The 22,060-nt window shown below is 35.3% G+C and overlaps 1 protein-coding gene across 1 annotated transcript in view; it reads right to left on the bottom strand.

Annotated features, from left to right (window-relative positions):
• The window catches only part of UBR3 (ubiquitin protein ligase E3 component n-recognin 3), a 229,015-nt gene that overhangs the window by 142,585 nt on the left and 64,370 nt on the right, over positions 1–22,060 (bottom strand). Inside the window, exons 7-11 of the mRNA XM_029224835.1 lie at positions 18,357–18,487; positions 16,990–17,218; positions 10,459–10,638; positions 9,739–9,872; positions 4,208–4,294 (exon numbers count right to left, since the gene is read on the bottom strand). Coding sequence (XP_029080668.1) covers positions 4,208–4,294; positions 9,739–9,872; positions 10,459–10,638; positions 16,990–17,218; positions 18,357–18,487 — 761 coding nt within the window. The remainder of the gene's footprint in view (positions 1–4,207; positions 4,295–9,738; positions 9,873–10,458; positions 10,639–16,989; positions 17,219–18,356; positions 18,488–22,060) is intronic.

Genomic DNA, 22,060 nt, shown 5'->3' on the forward strand with positions numbered 1-22,060 from the left:
TGGCATGGACATATACACACTACCAAACGTAAAATAGATAGCTAGTGGGAAGCAGCCGCATAGCACAGGGAGATCAGCTTGGTGCTTTGTGACCACCTACAGGGGTGGGATAGGGAGGGTGGGAGGGAGGGAGACACAAGAGGGAAGAGATATCAGAACATGTGTATAACTGATTCACTTTGTTATAAAGCAGAAACTAACACATCATTGTGAAGCAATTATATTCCAATAAAGATGTAAAAAAAAAAAAAAAAAAAAGAATCCGCCTGCCAATGCAGAGGACACGGGTTCAAGCCCTGGTCCAGGAAGATCCCACATGCCATGGAGCAACTAAGCCCGTGCACCACAACTACTGAGCCTGCGTTCTAGAGCCCACGAGCCACAACTATTGAGCCTACACACCAGAACTACAGAAGCCCACGCACCTAGAGCCCATGCTGCGCAATGAGAGAAGCCACCGCAATGAGAAGCCCACACAATAAAGAGTAGCCCCTGCTCACCACAACCAGAGAAAGCCTGCGTGCAGCAACGAAGACCCAACACAGCCAAAAATAAATAAATAAATTTAAAAATATATGTGTGTGTGTATATATACACACACACACTATTTCCTTGAATTAAACTGTTCTGTAAACCATACTTGATTCTAACTATCCGTAAATCCACCCCAAGTCCAACCGTGGATTAATTTCATGTCAAATACTACCTAACCCTCTGTGTGTAATGATAATTTTCCCCTAGTTCAATCTTCCTGTTGTCTTAGTGATGCCACCATTTCAACAATAACTCCTAAAGTTTCAAATACTAATGAGAATTGGACTGAGAGAAGCTCCAGCTGAAGCCCCAGCTGACGGACTAATCCTCGACAGGGTGAAGAAATAGTGAAGCAGGTTAAAAGCAGGCTGGAGCTCTGTGGAGAATGGAGAATGTTTTCTTTAAAGACTGACTCATTACCATTTATATAAATAAAGCTTAAGCTTAAGTACCAACATTTAGACAAGATAAGAATCGGTGATTTGGTGGAGGCAGAATCAGAATCCAAATGGACACAATGGCCAGGTTGAAGGCTAAAGGCAGGCACAAATATTGGAGGAGGAGTCATCAGGGATGGAAGATAAATTAGTTTGAGGCAGGAAGGATGAGAGTTAAAGACAGTAGGAGGCTCTTCCCTTCATAAATAATTCAGTCCTAAAGCCACTGGGGGGGAGGTGTTAAGAGGTGAAATAAACCAAAATAGGCATCTATAGGTGAGGAGCCTGAAAAGGGATATCAGAGCCCAGGGTGAGGAGGACAACTGTGTGTGCTGGGGCGGGGTGGGGGGAAATGTCAGTGGTTTTCCAGGGTGAAGAGCATCTACACAGAAGTGGGCTGTGGCCCGGCATACAGAGTCAGGGCATCCACACAGCAGGGCAGCCCAGTATACTATGTCAGAGCCAATCAGGGTGAGGAGAGTGGGGACTGACCAGGGATGAGAAGCCAGAACCTGATAGAGGTAAAGAGGGCAATGACACAGGGCGCCAGCCTGGAATAAGGAATCAAAATTCAAGCAAGGTGAGGAGATTACCCACGGGTGAAAAGGACCCAGTATGGGGCATCAGAGCCAAAGCAGGATGAGGAGGGCAGCCAGAATGAAGACATGCCTGGTGTGGGAATTCAAAGCACACATAGGGCGAGAAGGATTCTTCACAGAAGGGTAGTCCAAGGTGGGGAGTTGGAGCCCAAATGCGATGAGGAGGGTGTCCATATGTAGGGCAGGGTGGGGGACAGAATGCAGGGAGAAGAGGGCATCCATGCAGGGGAAAATGAGGTAATTGATATGAGAAATTGGTTCTATATAAGAGGATTGGTCAAAGAAATAAATATACTAAGGATAATGGAAGCCAGGTTTCTCACTGTTAGAGAAAACTAGAATAAGTCCTGTGCTATACTGGAATATAAAGTATCAGTTTGAACTCACAGCTTTCAATATATATAATAGAGAAATAAATATAGATGCAGATATGTACATCTATATACATAAATGCATACATATATTCTGAACCTCTGTTCACTGAGAAGGCCTGGGAGCAGTTAATACCTCGATAGCAGTGAGCCCACCAAGCATCCAGATCCCGCTTTCTCAATACTGTTCTCTACTAAAAGTAACAAAAGATCCTTAAAAAAATGACTGATTCCAGGGGTAGAATAGGGAAAATATAAGGTGAGCCTGAAACATCTTGTTGAGCCACTAAGAAGAGAAGCGCTCAAAGAATAACGGGACAAGTCAAAAGGACACAGAAACCTGCTTGAAGGGGCTCTCACTGGCCACATCTGAAACAATTTGAGCATCAAATAATAGTAGTGTTGGATTATAACCCAGTGAATAAAAGAAACTATGAATCTCCACAGCAGAAAATTAGTGAATGAACTAAAAATTAGATGAGAAAACAGATGTATTTAAATAGCTTTAAAGCAAGTCCTCACAAAAGACTTTATTAATTATGATGAGAAAAAGGGTAACTTTATGGTGAAGAAGTCTGGCTGGTAACACCCTAATCAAATGAACAAAAAGATCACCAGTAATAGGACAAACAAAGATCATAAACCACTAAAGAGGGTGCAATGAAAAGACTGCAACATCACTTCTGTAATACTCCTGCAAAAGATGCATAATCTGAACCTACTCATAAGAAAACCCAAATTGAGGGGTGTTCTACAAAAATAACTGAGCTGTATTCTTCACAACGTTATTGCCCTGAAAGGCAAAGAATGAGAAATCATTCCAGGAGACTAGAGACATGATAACTAAATGCAACATGTGACTCTAAATAGGATCCTTTTGCTATAAAGGGCAATCAATGGACAATTTGTAAAACATGAATGAGTTCCAAGATTTGCATAGTAATAGTACAATAAAGTTAATTCCCTAATTTTTATGGTTGTCTCTGTTTATATGAGAGAGAGAATGTCCTGGCTTATAGGAAATGGATACTAAAGTATTTGGGAGTTATGGGCATCAAGTTAACATCTTAACTCTCAAATAGTTCAAGAGAAAGTTCTTTGTACTCCACTTCCAACTTTTCAATAAGTTTATGATTGTGTAAAAGAAAAATTTTTTAAGGAAAAGAAATAAATAAAAGCCCCTCCCCTCCACGCCCCGGCCTAAGACACCAGGAGTTGCATCTGCCCAGAGTTCAGAAATCAGATAAGGAGTGCTCCTTCTTCCACATCTGGCAAATTTTTACCCCACTTTGTAAGAGGAATAAAAGGGGCTTCTGATAGGAAACTTGGCTGACTAATTAACAGCAAGCCCTTATTTAATTCTTCTCAGTTCATTATCAGCAACAATCATCCTTACTCAGCCATAAAAGGAAACGAAACTGAGTTACTGTGGATGGACCTAGAGTCTGTCATATAGAGTGAAGTAAGTCAGAAAGAGGAAAACAAATACCTTATATGCTAACACATATAAATGGAATCTAAAAAAAAAAAATGGTTCTGAAGAACCTAGGGGTAGGACAGGAATAAAGACGCAGACATAGAGAATGGACTTGAGGACACAGGGAGGGGGAAGGGTAAGCTGGGACGAAGTGAGAGAGTGGCATGGACATATATACACTACCAAATGTAAAACAGATAGCTAGTGGGGAGCAGCCGCATAGCACAGGGAGATCAGCTCCGTGCTTTGTGACCACCTACAGGGGTGGGATAGGGAGGGTGGGAGGGAGACGCAAGAGGGAGGGGATATAGGGATATATGTATATGTATAGCCAATTTACTTTGTTATACAGCAGAAACTAACACACCATTGTAAAGCAATTATACTCCAATAAAGATGTTAAAAAAAAAATCATCTTTATTCATGCCCAGAGGAGAACACTGACCAATTAATAAAGTTGTGATACCCTTTCCATCAATCTCCCCTATTCTGTTCACATTTGCACTGTCACTTTTATCTCTCTGAATGAAGTCCTGAGAAATATACATTTAATAACATTAAAAAAGTTATGCCCTTCTCTAGGAAATAAGCAAATACAGTTAATGCACTGTAGAATCTCCTAAGTGTCAAACAACTGGTCTCTTACTTCTCCTTTTTTAAAGCCTAGTGATTTTATGTTTATTCCAACACCTTTCCCTTATCCCACGAAAAGATATTCATTATTTTCAATGTTAAATGAGATCTAACACTTTTCTTAAATGCTTTTACATATATCAAAAACATACATACCTCATCTACGAAGTTAATAGCATCAAACCAGTCTTGAAGAGCTTCAAGGCAGTATCTCACAACATTTCTGGTATATTCTTGAGTTTCCTAAAATAATAACTTATATAAATTTACAGTATATAAACACGTATATGTTCAACTTAAAAGTATATGCAATACATAAAAAGTTATGTGCATTGTATATATAATGGTAAAATATACATATTTTCAAAATAACCACATTTGTCATTTCAAGGAATCATCCTCTCACAAACTAATAGTAACAACTAGAGACAGTTATGAAAATGAACTAACCTGAAATGAGTCAAAGGTGAAATAAATTTATGTGATGTAAATTGGGTTCCACATGGCCGCTGAGCCTGCGCATCCGGAGCCTGTGCTCCGCAACGGGAGAGGCCACGGCGGTGAGAGGCCCGCGTACCGCAAAAAAAACCAAAAACCTACAAGCCTCACATCCATATCTAAAAATAGCATCTCTAGGGACTTCCCTGGGGGTCCAGCAGTTAAGACTCTGTGCTTTCACTGCCAAGGGTGTGGATTTGATCCCTAGTGGGGCAACTAAGATCCTGCAAGCCAAGGGATGTGGCCCAAAATTAATTAGTTAATTAATTAATATAGCATCTCTTATAAAGTAGGTATTATCATCCCTTTCTTTCAGAGATTTACTTCTCCTTCACCCAGCTCAGTCTCCATATCCTGTTAATTCATCCTCAATACTGTCATGTAGGTTCACTTCCATTTCCTCCTATTTCTGATATCATTCAGACAAAATATCACTTAACTAGTTTCCCTGCCAACAGTCTCACCCTGTTTTAATCTATCCTATATGAGATTTATCCTTCTCAAAATATTATTTTATACATTCTGTTCCCTATCTTTTACTGAAAAAAATGTAATGACACTTTAAGTTACCATAAATAATGTGTCATAACCAAACTAAAGTTGCAGATAATTCATGTATAAAGAAACATTTAAAACCAAATGTTTTCCTATTTAATCAAAGGTTTGAGTAAAGGGACACCACTATATCCTCTTTACACAAGTGTAAACTGATAAACTCTTCTGGAGAACAATTTGAAAAGTAGGTATATCAAGAGTCTTCAAAACGGTGACCAATTAATTCCATTCCTAAATACAGCATACTTAATAATCATGTTCAGATCATCTCTCCCATCTCCCCATCACTATCATACCCACCCCCAAAAATTCAGTATGCATGACTTACTAGTTTTATGACCTTGAGGAAATTACTTGAATTTTATGAGTTTCAGTCTCTCCATACGTAAAAATGGGCATAATACTACCTACCTCCTAGTACTGCTATGAAGAAGCAAATGAAATAATGTACATAAAATGCTCTATGTCACAGTCTAGCACTATATCTGACAAGTACTACTTAAGTGCTCCAAAGATTCATGGCCAGACTTCTGTCAAGCCTGCAGTAACGTATAGTTGCCACTAGATGGAGATTTTTACAGCTTATTTGTTCTGTTCAGAAAGCAAAAATTAGTAAAATTCTAGAAATGTGCCATCCCTTTATCCAAGCTATTTGTTATTAATCTAGTATAACTTGTTTAACTATCCCTTAGCATTTTCAAGAACCAAACAGCATACGGGGCAATCAGACAAAGAAAGTAAGCTATCAGGTGAAGTTCCTTTTTTCTATTGCTAATCCTTTAGTTTTATATTTTATAATTAGAGAACATAAACATAAAGCAATAGCTTTGTTTTACTTAAAATAATAGTCTTTCTTCTAGTTTACATTTCTAAAACCTGACAACACTGCTGCTAAAAAGCTCCAGACAGTCTTGCTTAAGAGACAATTATAGCAAAGTGATAAAGAGCACTGGTTCTGAAATCAGATGGATTTGTTTTCAAACTCAAGCTTCCACTTGCAGCTGTGTAAATGTGGGCAAATTATTTAACCTCTGAAAGAAAGGGATGATACTATCTACTTTATAAGAGATGTTATGAAGATTAGATACGAACATAATGTAAGCAATATAATGTGAAGAATAATGTCTGGCATAGTGTAGGCTCTCATCAAGAGAACGTCTTATCTAGGAACTAGATGCTCCTTTAGCTAAGAAACTACTCTCAGATACTACCAGAACAACATGAGCTCGTTTTCTCTCTGTTGTCTTCGCTTCTTAGATTAAGAAAACCATAACACATTGCAATCCTGGCCTTCAAAACTGAAAAATAAACTACTGCCTGAAAACAATGATTTCTCATTATCACATAAACATAGCCCTGGCCTTATAATCCAAAATCATCCTAAACACAGTTGTCAGAATAATCCTCCTAAAATACTGACCTTTTCATATCAACATCGTATCAATCCTCCCTCCTAAATCACCATCTGTTCTGTTGGCTTACATGATGTTGCATTCTTCTGGTTTTTCTCCTCTCCCTCTCTGATGTCTAAATGTTCGTTTTTTCTTCAAGGTCCATTTCTCTTCTCCCCCTATTTGACGTGACCCCATCCCCTGGCAATAAATGCCATTTTTATTCCCAAGGGTCTAAAATTTATAACCCTAGTTCAGATTTCTCTTTTGAGCACAAAACTCACATATCCAACTGACTATTCACTATTTCCACTTGGATGTTTCAGAGGCATCTCAAACTTAACATATCTAAAACTAACTCTGATCTCTCTAAACCTTTTCTATTGATCCTTTTCACCTCTGTAAAATTATCTCCATACATAGTTACCCAAAAATCTATTTCACTCATCAATAACATACAATCCATCACCAAGGCTTTTGGTTCTACCTTCAAAATACATCTTCAATATCCAAAATGCACCTTGAATTTCAAACCTGAATTTCCTAGATTATTATCACAGCATCTTAATTGGTCTATTTGCTACTAGTCATGATGCTCCCCACGCTCCCCTCAATCCAGTCTTTCCAGCAAACAGAATGATCTTTTAAATGTAAATCTGATCACATTAAACCCCTACTTTAAAATATTCACTGGCTTCTCCTTAAAATTAAATCTAAGGCTCATTAACATGTTCTATAAGAACCTGCATTAATAATACAATCCCTGCCTATCTCTCCAACTCCATCTTGTTCTGTGGCTCCAGCCACAAACTCCTTAAAATGACTAATCACTTTCCTACTGGAGGTAGGTTATTCCATACTATCTCCCCTATTCCCACCACTAACCCCACTTTTATACTTCATATAGCTGGCTTTTTCATTCTTCAGAAAGGCCTTCCCTGATCCTTAAACGTAACCAGCCTCCACACTCATTACTCTCATAGCAATCTGATATTTTCCTGTAGAACACTTACAAAACTTACAAAATAAACCTGTGTGCTTACTTACTTAATGTCTATCTCTCCTATCAGACTGCTCCATGAGAGCAAAAACCACATCTATTTGGTTTGACACCAAAAACCCGAGCATCTAGATAGCATCTGGCATAGAACAGCATTCAATAGATACTTTTTTGAATGAATGGACAAACGACTCTCATATTAGATGACAGTTTTTTTGATAAATGCTACAATGGAGATTAAACGAGGTACTATAAAAACAGAGACTGGAATCATAAATATGAAAGAATTTAAATGAGCAGATTACATTATCAGCTGAGTCTTATGAGTACAATTTTTGAAGAGCTCAACTAATTGTTCTTCATTCCAGTTAGAATCGCTGCCAAAGTCCTACTGCACATCAAACAAACCAAAATCTCTGACAGTGAGACTCAGGCACATGTATTTTGCAAGCTTCCCAGATGATTCTCATATAAGAGAAGCACTGGACTAAGCAGAAAGAATGAGCTCATTTGTCAAAAAAGGGACTAACTTGAACAAAACCACTGGAATCAAGAAAGGAATTGCATGTTGAGGAATGGTAATCAATCCAATGAAGGCATGGAGGTAGAGGGCAGTATAGGAAGGTGAATTATGATAAACAAGTTGAGGGCAAATTGTGGAAGGTCTTAAATGCCTCTATAGGAAATATGGACATTATCCTGTAGACATAAGAACTTGAACGATTTTTAAGCAAAGGAGAGATAAGTACAGAGCTTAGCAGTAACTTCGGTATTAGGAAAAATTACAGTAGGAAGAATCTAGAGGCAGGAAAACCAGTTAAGAAACAACCCAGATTTTAAAAATAAAAAGAAATAAATTAAGACAGTGGAAAGAAGTGGTAGAGAGACATTTCTGGTATGAGAGAAAATTCATGGTATCTGATTATAGCTTGAACACAGCTGGTACAGCAAGGGGAGGTTTCTATATTGGATAACTGCATCATTTAAAAACACCATACATAAAATGACATAAAGAACACAGCACAGACAAATGTTTTTAAATAGTTTAGGAACCTGAGAAAATTCATGTACCTATAAGGAGATCTACATGAATAACCAGAGCTGTTGTGAATTTCAACCTGGCCAGACTGTAACAGAGTTGTGAGGCATCTGCATTTAGAGAAAGCTGGAGTCATGAGAGAAAACAGAAATCCTCGGACACCAAGGGGGGAAAGTGGCAGGGGGTGGTGGTGGTGGGATGAACTGGGAGATTGGGATTGACATATATACATGGATATGTATAAAATAGATAACTAATAAGAACCTGCTGTAAGAAAAAATAAATAAAATAAAATTCAAAAACAAAAAAAGAAAACAGAAACCCACTTAAAGTAACACATACATTTAAAGAATATATGTAAGAGAGTCTCATAATAACCCTGTGAGGAAGAGCAGGCTTTGCTGTCCCATTTCTATTTTGTTTCCTTTAGTTTTTTAAAAGAAAAGGAGAAAGACTGAGAAGTTCAAATAGTTTAAAATGAGTTGACCAAGTCACCTAAGTCAAAAGAGGCAGAGCCAAGACCACTATAAAATCTTGTGCAGCACGCTTATTGGTACAGGCTAGCAGGTTGGACTTCATGGGATCCATACAGCAAAATCTTAGTCAAGTCCTTAGTTTAGTAGGGTCAGGAGATAACAAACTGTCCAAGGATTCTGGAGACCCATCAAACGAATACTTTAAAATGCAAAGGTAAAATATATATTTGTACAGAAAGACATAAATGCATGCAATTATAAGCAAGCATTTCTTAATCAATTATAAGAATGTATGTTGTTGCTATGTACCCTTAGGTTCTTTTTATAAACAACTGTAAGTTGTATGAAATGTATACTGATTTTGTGCTTGGAATCTTAAAAGTGTAAACTTTATTGAGGACTATCCTCATCCCTTGAGAGACAAGAAACATTAGGCAACTAACTGATAATGGGTAAAATGAAACAATAAAGATGAATGTGGAGACTTATAAAGCTCCAAAGACTATTCACAATAAGGGAAGGCTGGAATGATATTATAACTCATTTATATAAATGAATTCTAACCTGCCTAAGAATAACAATTAACCGTCTCAGGTCAACTTTCACAAAGGTGAATTCAGAATTAAACACTGCATATTATTACACACAAGTAAACAAATCAATGTTTTCACAAATAATTTTCTTAAATAATTATTTTAAAGGTAAACACAGAAATTAACAAAACATACCCTAACTTTACAATGTGATAAGAGTCCCCACATTGGCTGTGCACAGGCCTCAAGTTCAGCAGCAAAGGCAGCATAGTAGGTCTGAGATTCAAATTCCACATGCTCATTTAGTTCTCGCTTATTTAAGTTCATACCTTGTAAAAATTAAAACAGATATAAACCTTGCCAAATGGAAATACACACCCATGTTAAAAATCAAGTAAAATACTTCCAAGTACCAAACACATTTTAATGCACACAAATGGCATAATGACACAATATGTATAGAAATTAATAAATTATTAAAAATAAAATAATCTGGTCCTTTTGGAATTCTTTATAAACTACGTTTTCTTAGAAACATTTTGTGAACTGTCTCTTTCTTATATAATTGAATATATTAAATAAAGTCAAAACTATTTTAATTGATGCCGGTTGACATTTTTACAGAAGTATTATGAGTCTTTCTTGGAGAATAGATTAGAAATTTCTAGATTAATGCTTTCAAATGCTTTTAAAAATTACACTCCTATTTCCTATGTAATAGTTTGACCTTCTTCATAACTCTGATATGTTTTCATGAACACTTTATCAAAATACTTACAAATATCAATTAATTGAGACATTTCACATGTAACTGAATGATGTGCTATTATCTCTTAATTAGTGTTTGACAGTTTAACATTAGGCATTTTGTAAACTAAAAAAAAAAAAAATTAAGAAAAAATCTGAAATTGATACCTTGAAAGAAAGATACAAAGTTCATCCATGTCACTAACAAACCATGGTCCTCCAAAAATCTCTTAGCCACACTTTGATGAGAAAGGATATTAATAAAATCACTGACAAGAGGCCAATAAGTGTTATTCTTCAGTAATGCTTCTCCACAATTCACTACCACATGTAAACTGTTTTCTTCATCTAAAATAGACACACACACACACAAAAAAAATTAGTTTAAAAAAATAGTTTTACCAATGATACAGATTATACATTTTAGAATCAGTCACCTAAATTCAAACCCCAGCCTGCCATTTAATAACTATATGGCTTTAGGTATATTACATAGCTCTGAATCAATTTCCTCATCTGTAAAACAGAAAAAGACACATATCTTAAGGGAATTACATGAAATGTTAACATAACACTTAGCACATCATTATAATAATTATTACCACGTCTAACATATTACATGATATTAAGTTAGTTACATGTTTATAAAACCTTATTATTTTCTTGATTTTAATGATATAATGCAATATTTTCAGTTCTAATCAATAAAATGTTTTTATCACTAGATTAATCTCATTCTATCTTTTCAATAAAATCTGTATGACTTAAACAATATATATTTAATTGCTTTCTTCTATTCAAAGGACATGTAAAAACAATTTTTAACACGGTATTTCAAAAATGAAACAACAAAAAACACACATAAATTTCTTAAGCTTTAAAAAAAAATCCTCAAAGTTTAAATACATTGCTGGAAGGAGGAGATGGGGAGGATTAGGTTTGTACAAAAACTTTACTATTAGAAGTTATAGCATGTATGCATTACCTCTGTTGACCTATTCCAGCTTAACTGATTCACTGGACAAACAACCCCCCATTCCCACTGTAAAACACACTAATACCCATAATACACAGAATGCTCAAAGCTTGTAGCCTATTCCCTAGTACACAAGCCCCAAGGTATAAGCTTATCCAGAGTCTGTTTTTGCTTCTGTTCATACTAATTGTTCTTTTTACTGTAATTATAAAATTTAAGTTACAAATACATAATCTGATAAAATATGAATGCATAAATAGAGGTATAACAAAAACTGGATCATAAGCTTTTGAAAGACAGTAAAAGTGCCTAAGAAAATCTTGGAGGAGAAAAATCACAAAAGTCTAGAAGGATTTTACACTCAGATTGTTTCATGAAAATCTTTATGCTCTTACTCTACTTTAAAGAAAATGAAAATCACAGATGCTGCTTTACAGATGTGGTATATACAAGAAGGACGAGGGAGAACTCCAGTAAAGAAAACCATACCTTACAACTGCTTTGCCCAAAATTAAAAGCTTGGAGAACAAACATACATTCCTGTGGTTTAAGTTAAAATCCACTGTTTAAGATACGTATGTATCACTTTTTAACAATGCTTCACTTTAACCAACTTTTCAAATAACCACCTCGTAGTCAAACTCATCAGTGAAGAGGGCTTCTACTGCACTTCTTATTTCCATAAATTAAATTTAGGTTTCAGCCCATGAAATTACTTTACCCAACTCAAATTTAACAAGACATAAGAACAGGACCCACAACAGGATGAGAGAGGGTATAACTGAATGAGGAAGTGGGGGTAAGGGAGCTTTTATAAATTACCCACATCTGAGATTCAGAAACGCCCTCTCTGACAACTACTGCCACTGTGAGTTGGTGAGCAGCTGATACTGATGGGACAATGCCTAGGGATGCCGGGATTTTTTAGTTTTTTAAAACATTGAGAATCACTGTTCTATTTAATTGAAATCAGAGGATGAATAAGCAGAATATAATTAATCAAAATCACTATTTTCCTGACACTGCTTTAAGTACTACTGTTCTTGCGAAAAATACCTTGGAATCTTTTATGAAATAACATGATTAGAGCTTCTATTTTTATCCAACTGATACTTTTCCAAATATAGATACAGAGAGAGCAATGATTCAGTGTTAAATGATATTCACTCATCCACAAATATTTACTGAGCTCCTACTGAGGGTCAGGTAATCTAGTAAGCTCTGAAAATAAAGCAGTAAAAAAATCAAGATTTATACATTCTCTCTCTCCACTGAGGTTAATATCTAAGAAGACAGAGTGTGGTAAGGTCTGTAATAGGAAAAGTACAAGAAGTCATAAGAACATGTATAAGCTGGTCTACAATTAAGGAAAAGAGTTTCCTGAGGAAGTGATGTTTAACTGAGATTTACAGAAGGAAGCAGAAATTGGGATTAACCAAATAAACTAGGGATGGAGAGGAAATGATGTTCTAAGTAGAGGAAGCAGTATAAAAAAGGATGGAATTACTGGGACAAAGAATGCAGAGAATAGGTGGCACAAATGAGTCTAGATGGCCTCATAAATCAGCTTCAGGAGTCTGCAGTTGATGTGAAGAGAATGGCAAGCCACAGAGGGGGTTTTAAGAGAGAGGACATGACTAGATGTTTAGTGTTGAGACTGATTATACAGGAGGGTGCTGATGACTAGTAGTAGAAGGCCTAAAGATGGCAATGGCTTGAACTATGGTGTTGGCACGAAGATGCAGAGATGAAAACAACTGGCTATTCTAAGATATTCAGAAGGATTTAAATGACAGACCTGGTGATGTTCACTACCTCTACAAAGAGTAAGAAGTCAAAAATTACTCCTAGGTTTTTAGGTTGGGCAACTCTGTAGATGGTTAGAGTGGTACCAACACACCGACTTGAGTGCTAATACACACATACATATATACACATACACACATATGCACAAATGCAATAGAAAAGAAGCAGGCTTGATAGAGACAGAATGGGTTTTTGGTGCTGACACTGAGTGTCTGAGGTGCTTGTAGACATCCAAAGGATATAGTTTAATAAACAATTTGATATGCAGGACAGAAGATCAATCTGGCATTATTAGCAACTACAGACATTCCTATAGTTATGCAACACATAGTTTGGTTTGTTTTTTTTTTTTAACTTTATTCCTTCTTTTTTTTTTAAAGTTAACCATTTTTTTAAAATTTATTTATTTTTGCTGTGTTGGGTCTTCGTTGCTGTGTGGGCTTTCTCTAGTTGCAGTGAGCGGGGGCTACTCTTCGTTGCGGTGCACAGGCTTCTCACTGCAGTGGCTTCTCTTGTTGCAGAGCATGGGCTCTAGGTGCGCAGGCTTCAGTAGTTGTGGCACAAGGGCTCGGCAGTTGTGGCTCACGGGCTCTAGAGTGCAGGCTCAGTAGTTGCGGCGCACGGGCTTAGTTGCTCTGTGGCATGTGGGATCTTCCCTGATCAGGGCTCGAACCCGTGTCCCCTGCACTGGCAGGCGGACTCTTAACCACTGCGCCACCAGGGAAGTCCCACAACACATGGTTTTAAGTTCCATTTTAAACAGACAGTTGCATAAGACAAACTGTAAAATTTCAGAGATATGGGAAGTTATGAGTTATATTTGGAGTCACAAAGTAGTATGGTGCAGAAATGAATACAACAAGGTAAAAGTATAAGGAAGGGAGCACGTACTACTAGAGGCTTTTTCCTATTAATCTTTAGCTGTTGCTGTGGCCATGTGAATTCTCATTGTATCAGCTCCTACATTTACTAACAGTGTAGACAAAATTTTCAAATATTGTCTAATGACAATGTATACAAAGGCTAGATAGGGGCTATTACAAAGTAAGAAGTATAAAGAACTTGTGTAATATCTGTAGCTAGTTCAATATATTTAAAGCTCATTCCAATACTCTTCATGTAAAAACAGGGAAAACATATGGTGCTTTTAGAAAACCAGTAAGTATGTAACATGAAATGTTATGCTACTTTTGAAAGAGGAAAAAAAACAGAACAGGAGCTAAAGATAGTTTTAGACTTGGCTTAGAAATAATGTAATTTATTGCTAGAAAAAATACATTTATATTTAAAGATCTTAGCAATGCTACTTATAGCTATTTAGCTTTTGGAAAATTCAATTCGTGTAAGAATTTCCAGGACAGACTAACTGCATTAGAAGGAAGTATGTGTAGAAAGCAACTAAGACCATGTAATACGATTTCCAAAAATATGGGAAAAGTGAGAAACACAGAGACAGCAAGATCAAGTGCCAAGAAACACCAACACTGATAGAACAAGTAGAAAATAGTTTCATGCCACACAAAGAACAGAGAATCAACAGTGTAAAATGATAATGAAAATCAAGCAAGATAAGGTCCAAAGTGTTGCCGCTGGCTTCCTTATCATGTAGTCATAGAAAGGGTGACCATATAATTTATCATATAAACAGGGACACTTTTGAGAGTAAAAAGGACTGTATGAAAAATGATGTCAAAATAACAGGCAGGGCTTCCCTGGTGGCGCAGTGGTTGAGAGTCCGCCTGCCGATGCAGGGGACGCAGGTTCATGCCGCGGTCTGGGAAGATGCCACATGCCGCAGAGCGGCTGGGCCCATGAGCCATGGCTGCTAAGCCTGCACGTCCGGAGCCTGTGCTCCGCAATGGGAGCAGCCACAACAGTGAGAGGCCCACGTACCACAAAAAAAATAAAAATAAAAAAAATAACAGGCATAACTTGGAGCTGTTCTGGGGAAAGTAGGACATGTGGCTACCGGAGTCATGGACAATTTTGGAGACAGCAATAGAATGACGGAAGCAGACACTAGATTGAGGTGGGTTAATGAGTGACCGGAAGATAAGGAAATGAACATAAAAACTCTCTCAGGAAAGATGCCTATAGCAAAAAGTGGGAGGCAGACTCATATACATCTTCCTCCCAAACATTCTCCTCTGAAATGCAAACCATATAAAAGAAGCATAGCTAAACCACTTAGTCAGGAAAACAGACTCAAGATTCTTTTCAAAAGAGTAAATACTTCTAATTTTTTTAAGTTTTCCAGTTTATAAATTAAAAATACTGTACTTGTGAAAAGTCCTTTTCTAGTTATATAATTCTACACATAAGAACATCACTGATATAGCTGAATGATGATAGACACTATTTCAAAAAAGAAAAGAGAAAGTAATATACGTAGCTAAATCTCTAAGAAAGAAAAGGTCATCCTACACAAAGAAACAGTACAATACAAAGCAGCTCTTAATTTTCTTTTAAAAAGGTAAAGAGGTATACTGTTCAATGTAAATAATGTATTATTCTCCCACTATACCTACAATGGGAAGGCAGAGTTACGCAGTGGGTCAGAGTATGGGTTAGACACCTAGCTTTACCACTTACAGCTATAAAACCATAGATCACTGACTTTTCAACTTCCTAAACCAGAAATGCCTCATCTATAAAATGGAAAAAACAACGTCTACTCTCCAGAATTACTGATAAATTAGATAATACATATAAAGTACTGAAAAAAAAAGCATGGTATACAGTAAGTGCTCGAAAGATGGTAGCCATCATCATTATTAGCAAGCTATTATTATATATAAGGCATCATGCCCTGCACTGAGTCCTGTATAAATTTTCAGGCTATGGTATTGCATCTGAGAATAGGCAGACTATCAGTATAAAGAGAAAATAGGAGCTGATATGCAAAAGGAGACAACAGTAGAAGGCAAGTCTCAAGTATAAGATCTCCCATCCACAGAGAATGGAAAGGTCCTAAGATTTAATTTGAGGCATTATTTGTTGTTATTTTTTAAGTTTAGCTCCAAGTGCCAACAAGTGAAGACACAGTCCTATTAATGTTGGCCTGGTTGTATTGTGGCTAAGAACAAAGATTTGACATCAGGAGATATAAAGTCCTTCTTGGCTCTGTCATCTACTAACTATATAATCTACAGCAAATGACTTAATCTCTCTAAACTTCAATTTATTCATCTTGAAAGTGGAAATAATAATAACGCCAATCTAGAGAGTTGTTCAGAAGCTTAATTGAGACAACATATAAATAGTATTAACACAGCGCCTAGTACAGAGCAAATACTCAAATAATATAAATTATTACAAGGAGGTGAAGTCAAGATGAAAGACCACAAAGAAATAAGAATGGGAGGAATTCCTAGAAATGTTATGGCAATTTGAGGAGGCATAAAGGAAGAAAATTAAAGATCACACTAAAGGAACATATAAAAGGCAACATTTATTCCAACTTTTAAATTATAAAAGTATATGCATATAAAATGTCTAAAGCTGACAGTAACAAATTCATGATTAAAAAAACAGAAACATATCTAATTAATAAGAAAATGGTTAAATAATGGTCAAGTCGTATGATATTACTACCTGCAATCATGAAAGAACATGTTCTTGATGTGTACACTTGATAGCATATTTTAAAGTACATATTCGCATCTATAAATATACTCACATCACACAAAAAGACAGAAAATATCCCAAAATATTTGTTAATATTATTTGTGAATAACAAAACTATAGGTGATTTTAAAGTTTTTCTTTAAATTTTGCTGAAATTTTAAAAAATGTTTCTTTAACAAACGTATTATTTTATAATATTTTTAAAAGCTATTTTTAAGCATAAAGGAAGTTTTTAAGATTAGTTATACAAAGTATACTTATAAAACTAGTGAAAATAATTCTGAGTTTACCTTGTAGCTCACTTTTAATAAGGCAACTTTCCATCATGTATAACAGCACAGTGACCATAATATCCAGCAGCTGACATTCTTCTGTTACCTGTCTGGCTAGCTCCTCATTGCTGAACAACTGAACACTAATATGCACAATTCTGTTAGACATTGTGTCTGATTCATGACTTTTCTTCAGTGTTTTCATAATGAAAGCATAATGCTGAACAAAAGTTTTTGTAAAAGCAACCTGTAAAATGTTTTAAATAGGAAGAAAAAAAACACAGTTTAAGTTTTACAACACATTTTCCAACATATTATACTAGCATTTTTAAGTTATGATTAGCTTGTGATGATATCCAAGATAAATGGAAAAATAATTTCAGTGATGATGGTAGTCTTACATTTGTCCTTTTTTGGAAAATTAGCAAAATACTTTGGTGGTTAAAAAAATGTTCAATATGTATTTTAAATTATTAAAGTTTTAAAGCAATTACAAAGATAGTCTAAAAATACAAATCTTCACTTTGCTCACAAATATATCAATTCACTAACGTCAAAGTATGTGTCTTTGTCCTGTGCTACCAACTTTAACAACAAAATCTAAAGCCTCACCTGAAAACCATCACAGAGTTATTTATATAACTAAACAATAAGTGAGTCAATGTGACTACTCCAAAAGAAATAATATCTTTTCCTATTTGATCTGAAAGCCAACCACTATTCTGACTAAATATTCTCTTCTGTATACCATATACACTTCCTCTATTGTTTTCTTAAGCAGGTATAAAGACACAAAACAACAGCATTATTAAAGTGTCACTCCTAAAGAGGCTTTACTACCTAAACCATAAGAACTATAGCATGATTTACTGTCTTTTCAGACACTAGGTTGTGTAACTTTGCCATAACTATATGGTAGTAACAGGTGAGTCCACACCCTCTGAAACTAGAGACTTCACCTATGTACATGTGTACATGTGTCAATACCATTGTGTCTGTAACAGTTATGGCCAGCAGCTACAAACTCCATGCTTTTCCCATGCCTAACCATACAATCTAAATTCAGTTGCCCCCATTAAACATTCTCATAGCACCTTGTACCTTTCTCCTTTAGAGAACTTACTACAATTTGTAACTACATATTTATTTGTGCAACTGTGTTTTTGTTTGTCCCCCAGCAATCCCTTTGGACCAAGTTTCATGCACAAAGGCAACCCTTAGGAATCCTGCTCTGTAATGGTGCTCTGACTCAGATCTACAATACTGTGCTTTTTGTGCAGGCCCTCTTTTGGCAACAGAGCTGAGAAATATATCAAAAAGGTTTAATATTGAAAAGGCGAAGAAAGAGGAGCAAAGTTCAGAAAGGAAGGAAAAAATGTAGATACCTTATACTCTTGATCTGGAAGCATGTTGAGTAAGAAAGTCACCATCTTCTGGGGAAATTCATACTTTATGGTCCAAAACAATAGTTCTTCTAAGAAACTTTTATGCTTCAAAACATCCATTATGGATTGATCTACATAATAAAAATAAAATTTATCACCCTAATGATTTAAGTTGCTCATCTCACTAAACCTTACCATGATTAATAACCCATCAACCTCAAACATCTGAACATACCTAAAAATTAAGGCTATCCTTTCAATAATTCAAATGATAATGCTAACAATATCAAGCTAAATTTCTATAATGTCCACAGTATATAAATAATAAAATACTTAATCCTTATAATTTAATATAAAGCAGTTACTAGAAAAATACGTAATTACTTGACCTTAAACATAAGCCATTTATCTAAAATTTCTACTAAGATTTAAAACAATTATCTTACAAGAACAATATTCATGGCACTTAATTTAAAACAGTAATAATAATTTAACCTAAAAACATACTATTAAGGACATAAACTCCAAAGTTATCTAAATTTTTTATTTTTGAAAAAAATCTTTATGGATGAATAATTTATTTCTCTAAAATTATCCTTCATAAATGAAATATTAACTTCACTAGAGAAGATAATCACTAGTGCATTGCTTACTCTAGTATACAGAAGCATTTACTTTCTTCTGGTAGGAACATACTGGGAAACACATAGAACATTAGATATGCTTACTTGTACTGGACTCAAGATGCCCTCTTCATGCATGGAGGAAACAGGAAATGCATGCCCCTTTTGAATAAAGGTATTCAAAGGGGGGGATAAAATTATTTACTGGAAAGTTTATTTTCTAAAGCCAAGTACCACTCCTTGAGGGTTAGGCTGTCTCTTGCTTATCTCTGCCTCCTTGCCATGCTTAATCAACAGAAAGGTCTCAACTGGTATATGATGAATTGAAATGTTTTAAATTTTTATTTTACATTGGAGTATAGTTGATTAACAATGTTGTGTTAGTTTCAAGGTGTACAGCAAAGTGTGAACTGAATATTTTTAATACTTTGGCTATCTCTTTCTCTCACTTTCTCTAATTTTTTTCCCCTCAAAATGAACTAGAAAATTCTATTAATCTTTATTGGAGCAAATTATCTTGGGATACTGCTCTGGATCATCAGCTCTATATAAGGGCATCAAGAAGATAAGGGCATCAAGTGTCAACTATGAATGGACTGTTTCAGTGACAGTGCTTAAGCAGAGACTAGAGTTAGATGAGATATTTGAAAAACCAGTATCACATGAACCAAAATACTCAGGTACAGCCCTAACTATATCACAGTTGAAGTAGTCTTGCAGGGTAACCCTGCAGAGTTTTTTCAATTAACCTTACCCCAATCCTACCCCAGTGTCACAGTTCTTCTATTATTGAGTAATGTGTTCATACCACATCTCCTCAGGTAATGGGTCTAAATGAGTAATAACTCAGTATTTAATCACTCCCTTGATTCTTTTGTAAAACACTGAGTTTAATAAGACTTGAATCAGATATTAAAGTTAGATGTAACTTTAACCCCATGTTAGATTAATAATTAATAATCCATTATTTTCAGAATAATAATTTCATTAATCTAGAGACACTATGATTTAGATTACAGAGAGACCAAAGTATCTGCTAATCCCCTACCTAACTCCCTTTCAGTGGTGCCTTTAGTATAAACCGTATGTAGTAGGAGTAAAAGTATAAATACAATTACACTACACATCCCTTTATTGGAAACAATAATTCTTTATTTTCCAAATCTCAGAATTTTCTACTTGTAAAACAGAAATCTCTTCCTCTTGAAATAGATCATTCCCAGGATATGGCAATGATTTAAAAAGAGACATAAACCAGTCCTGCAAGAAATGAGGTAAAATATATTCAAAGGCACAAGCTGACAGATTCAAAGCCAAAGAAGTAATAAAATTAGGGACCAAATGAATCAGGTGACAGGAATATAAGGATTACAATTAAAACTTAGAATATAATCCACAGCACACATTGCTGAAGCCAATTTAATTCTCAAAATTCACTTGGTACTAACATGACTGAAAATTTCACAGACTACCAAAAAAATAAAACCCTCACAGAGAAGTGCTTCTGAAAATAATTACAAAGTTGAACAAAACTAGCAGTATTTATCCTAAAATTCAGTTATAACTCTCTGCAAGCTTGTATTAGCCAAAGAAAAGCCTGAAGCTACCATAATTATTATATGTCAAGCATTAAAAAAGATACATTAACTTTGTTTTAAATAAATAAAACAATCTGAACGCACCAGAAAAGCTATGGCTTCTACTAAAATGCTGCAGTTATGTACAATCCAATTTTTCTAACTTCAGACATTTTAAAGAAGGGAGAAAAGCCCACAATGTCTTCACTGTTATTCTTAAAATAAATGATATCAGTTTCCCAAGATATTTAAAGCATGTGTTATATGTATTACGTGTTATGTTATGGAAATGTGGTTAGAAATGCTTCCATTAGTTATGTATGATTATTTACCTTTAAAATCTTGATAAAATTGTCATGACCTTTACAACGCCTAAACAACTCAAGCCAAATTGTAAAAAGAGATTTTTGAAGAATCAGTATGTGGTACAAATGTATGACAGCATTTAATTTAGACAGTAGAGTCCAGCCTCTGCAACTCACAAGCTCAATAATCTTGGCCATGTTAGCTGAAGCCCTCTAGGCCTAGGCTTTTCACCCTTAAAATTGCAGTTTTGAGAATAGACAGTGATGTGTTTGTTAGCACAGTTGCCTCTCCTCTTGCCTATCATTACATGTTTTATTTTCAGCTCACTTTCAAACTGTTGAATCAAATTCTTACAAAAACTAAACCACTCCCTGAACTTCAGACATTTTCAAAAGCAACAATTACTTTTTGAAAACAGAGGTTCTACTAATTCAAAAAGCCTCACTTTCAACTTTTTCAAAAAGGCACTTCTTCCACATACATACTTAAACCAAACATGATAACTGATCAAGTCTTAAATCTCTATACCACTTCTTACCAGTAGAGGAAGGAAGAGAAAACAATCAATCTCAAATGCAAATATATATATATAATATATATATATATATAATATATATAATATATATATTATATATATAATATATATAATATAATATAATATATTATAAAATATATTATATAGTTTTATATAAATATAAAACTATAATTATATAATTATAATATAATTATATTATATAACTACAATTATCCCCTTTTGTGGATGATAGAACTAAAACTCAGGCTGGGCAATGTATCCAAGGCCAACGTATAGAATTCTGAGACAAAAGGAAAAATATGTATCCCTATATGCACTTATCAAAATATTCTCCCATATTTTGCCTCAATGGAAAAAATTAATAAACTCTCTACAACTTAACATTTTGAAAAATGACTACATGAAGCCATGCATTGCTCAATCTTTTCTCCTGCCCTTGTCAACCTTCAAACCCACACCCGTGGGGGGCATGATGCCATGAAGACCAAGGAACCACAGGCTGATTGGAAAATCCTGTTCTTTGAACAGCACAGCAGGATCTCAAAACAAACAAAAAACATTGTGCCTTTATTTTAAAATTCGACATTTTGTTCATCATGGATTTTCCCTAAATTTTGATTTTTAAAAATATTTTATTAAGATATATATCTTGATTACTGATTT

Source organism: Monodon monoceros, unplaced genomic scaffold, assembly GCF_005190385.1.
Source record: "Monodon monoceros isolate NGI ecotype Baffin Bay Population unplaced genomic scaffold, NGI_Narwhal_1 Super_Scaffold_16, whole genome shotgun sequence".
NCBI classification, from domain to species: Eukaryota; Metazoa; Chordata; class Mammalia; order Artiodactyla; family Monodontidae; genus Monodon; species Monodon monoceros.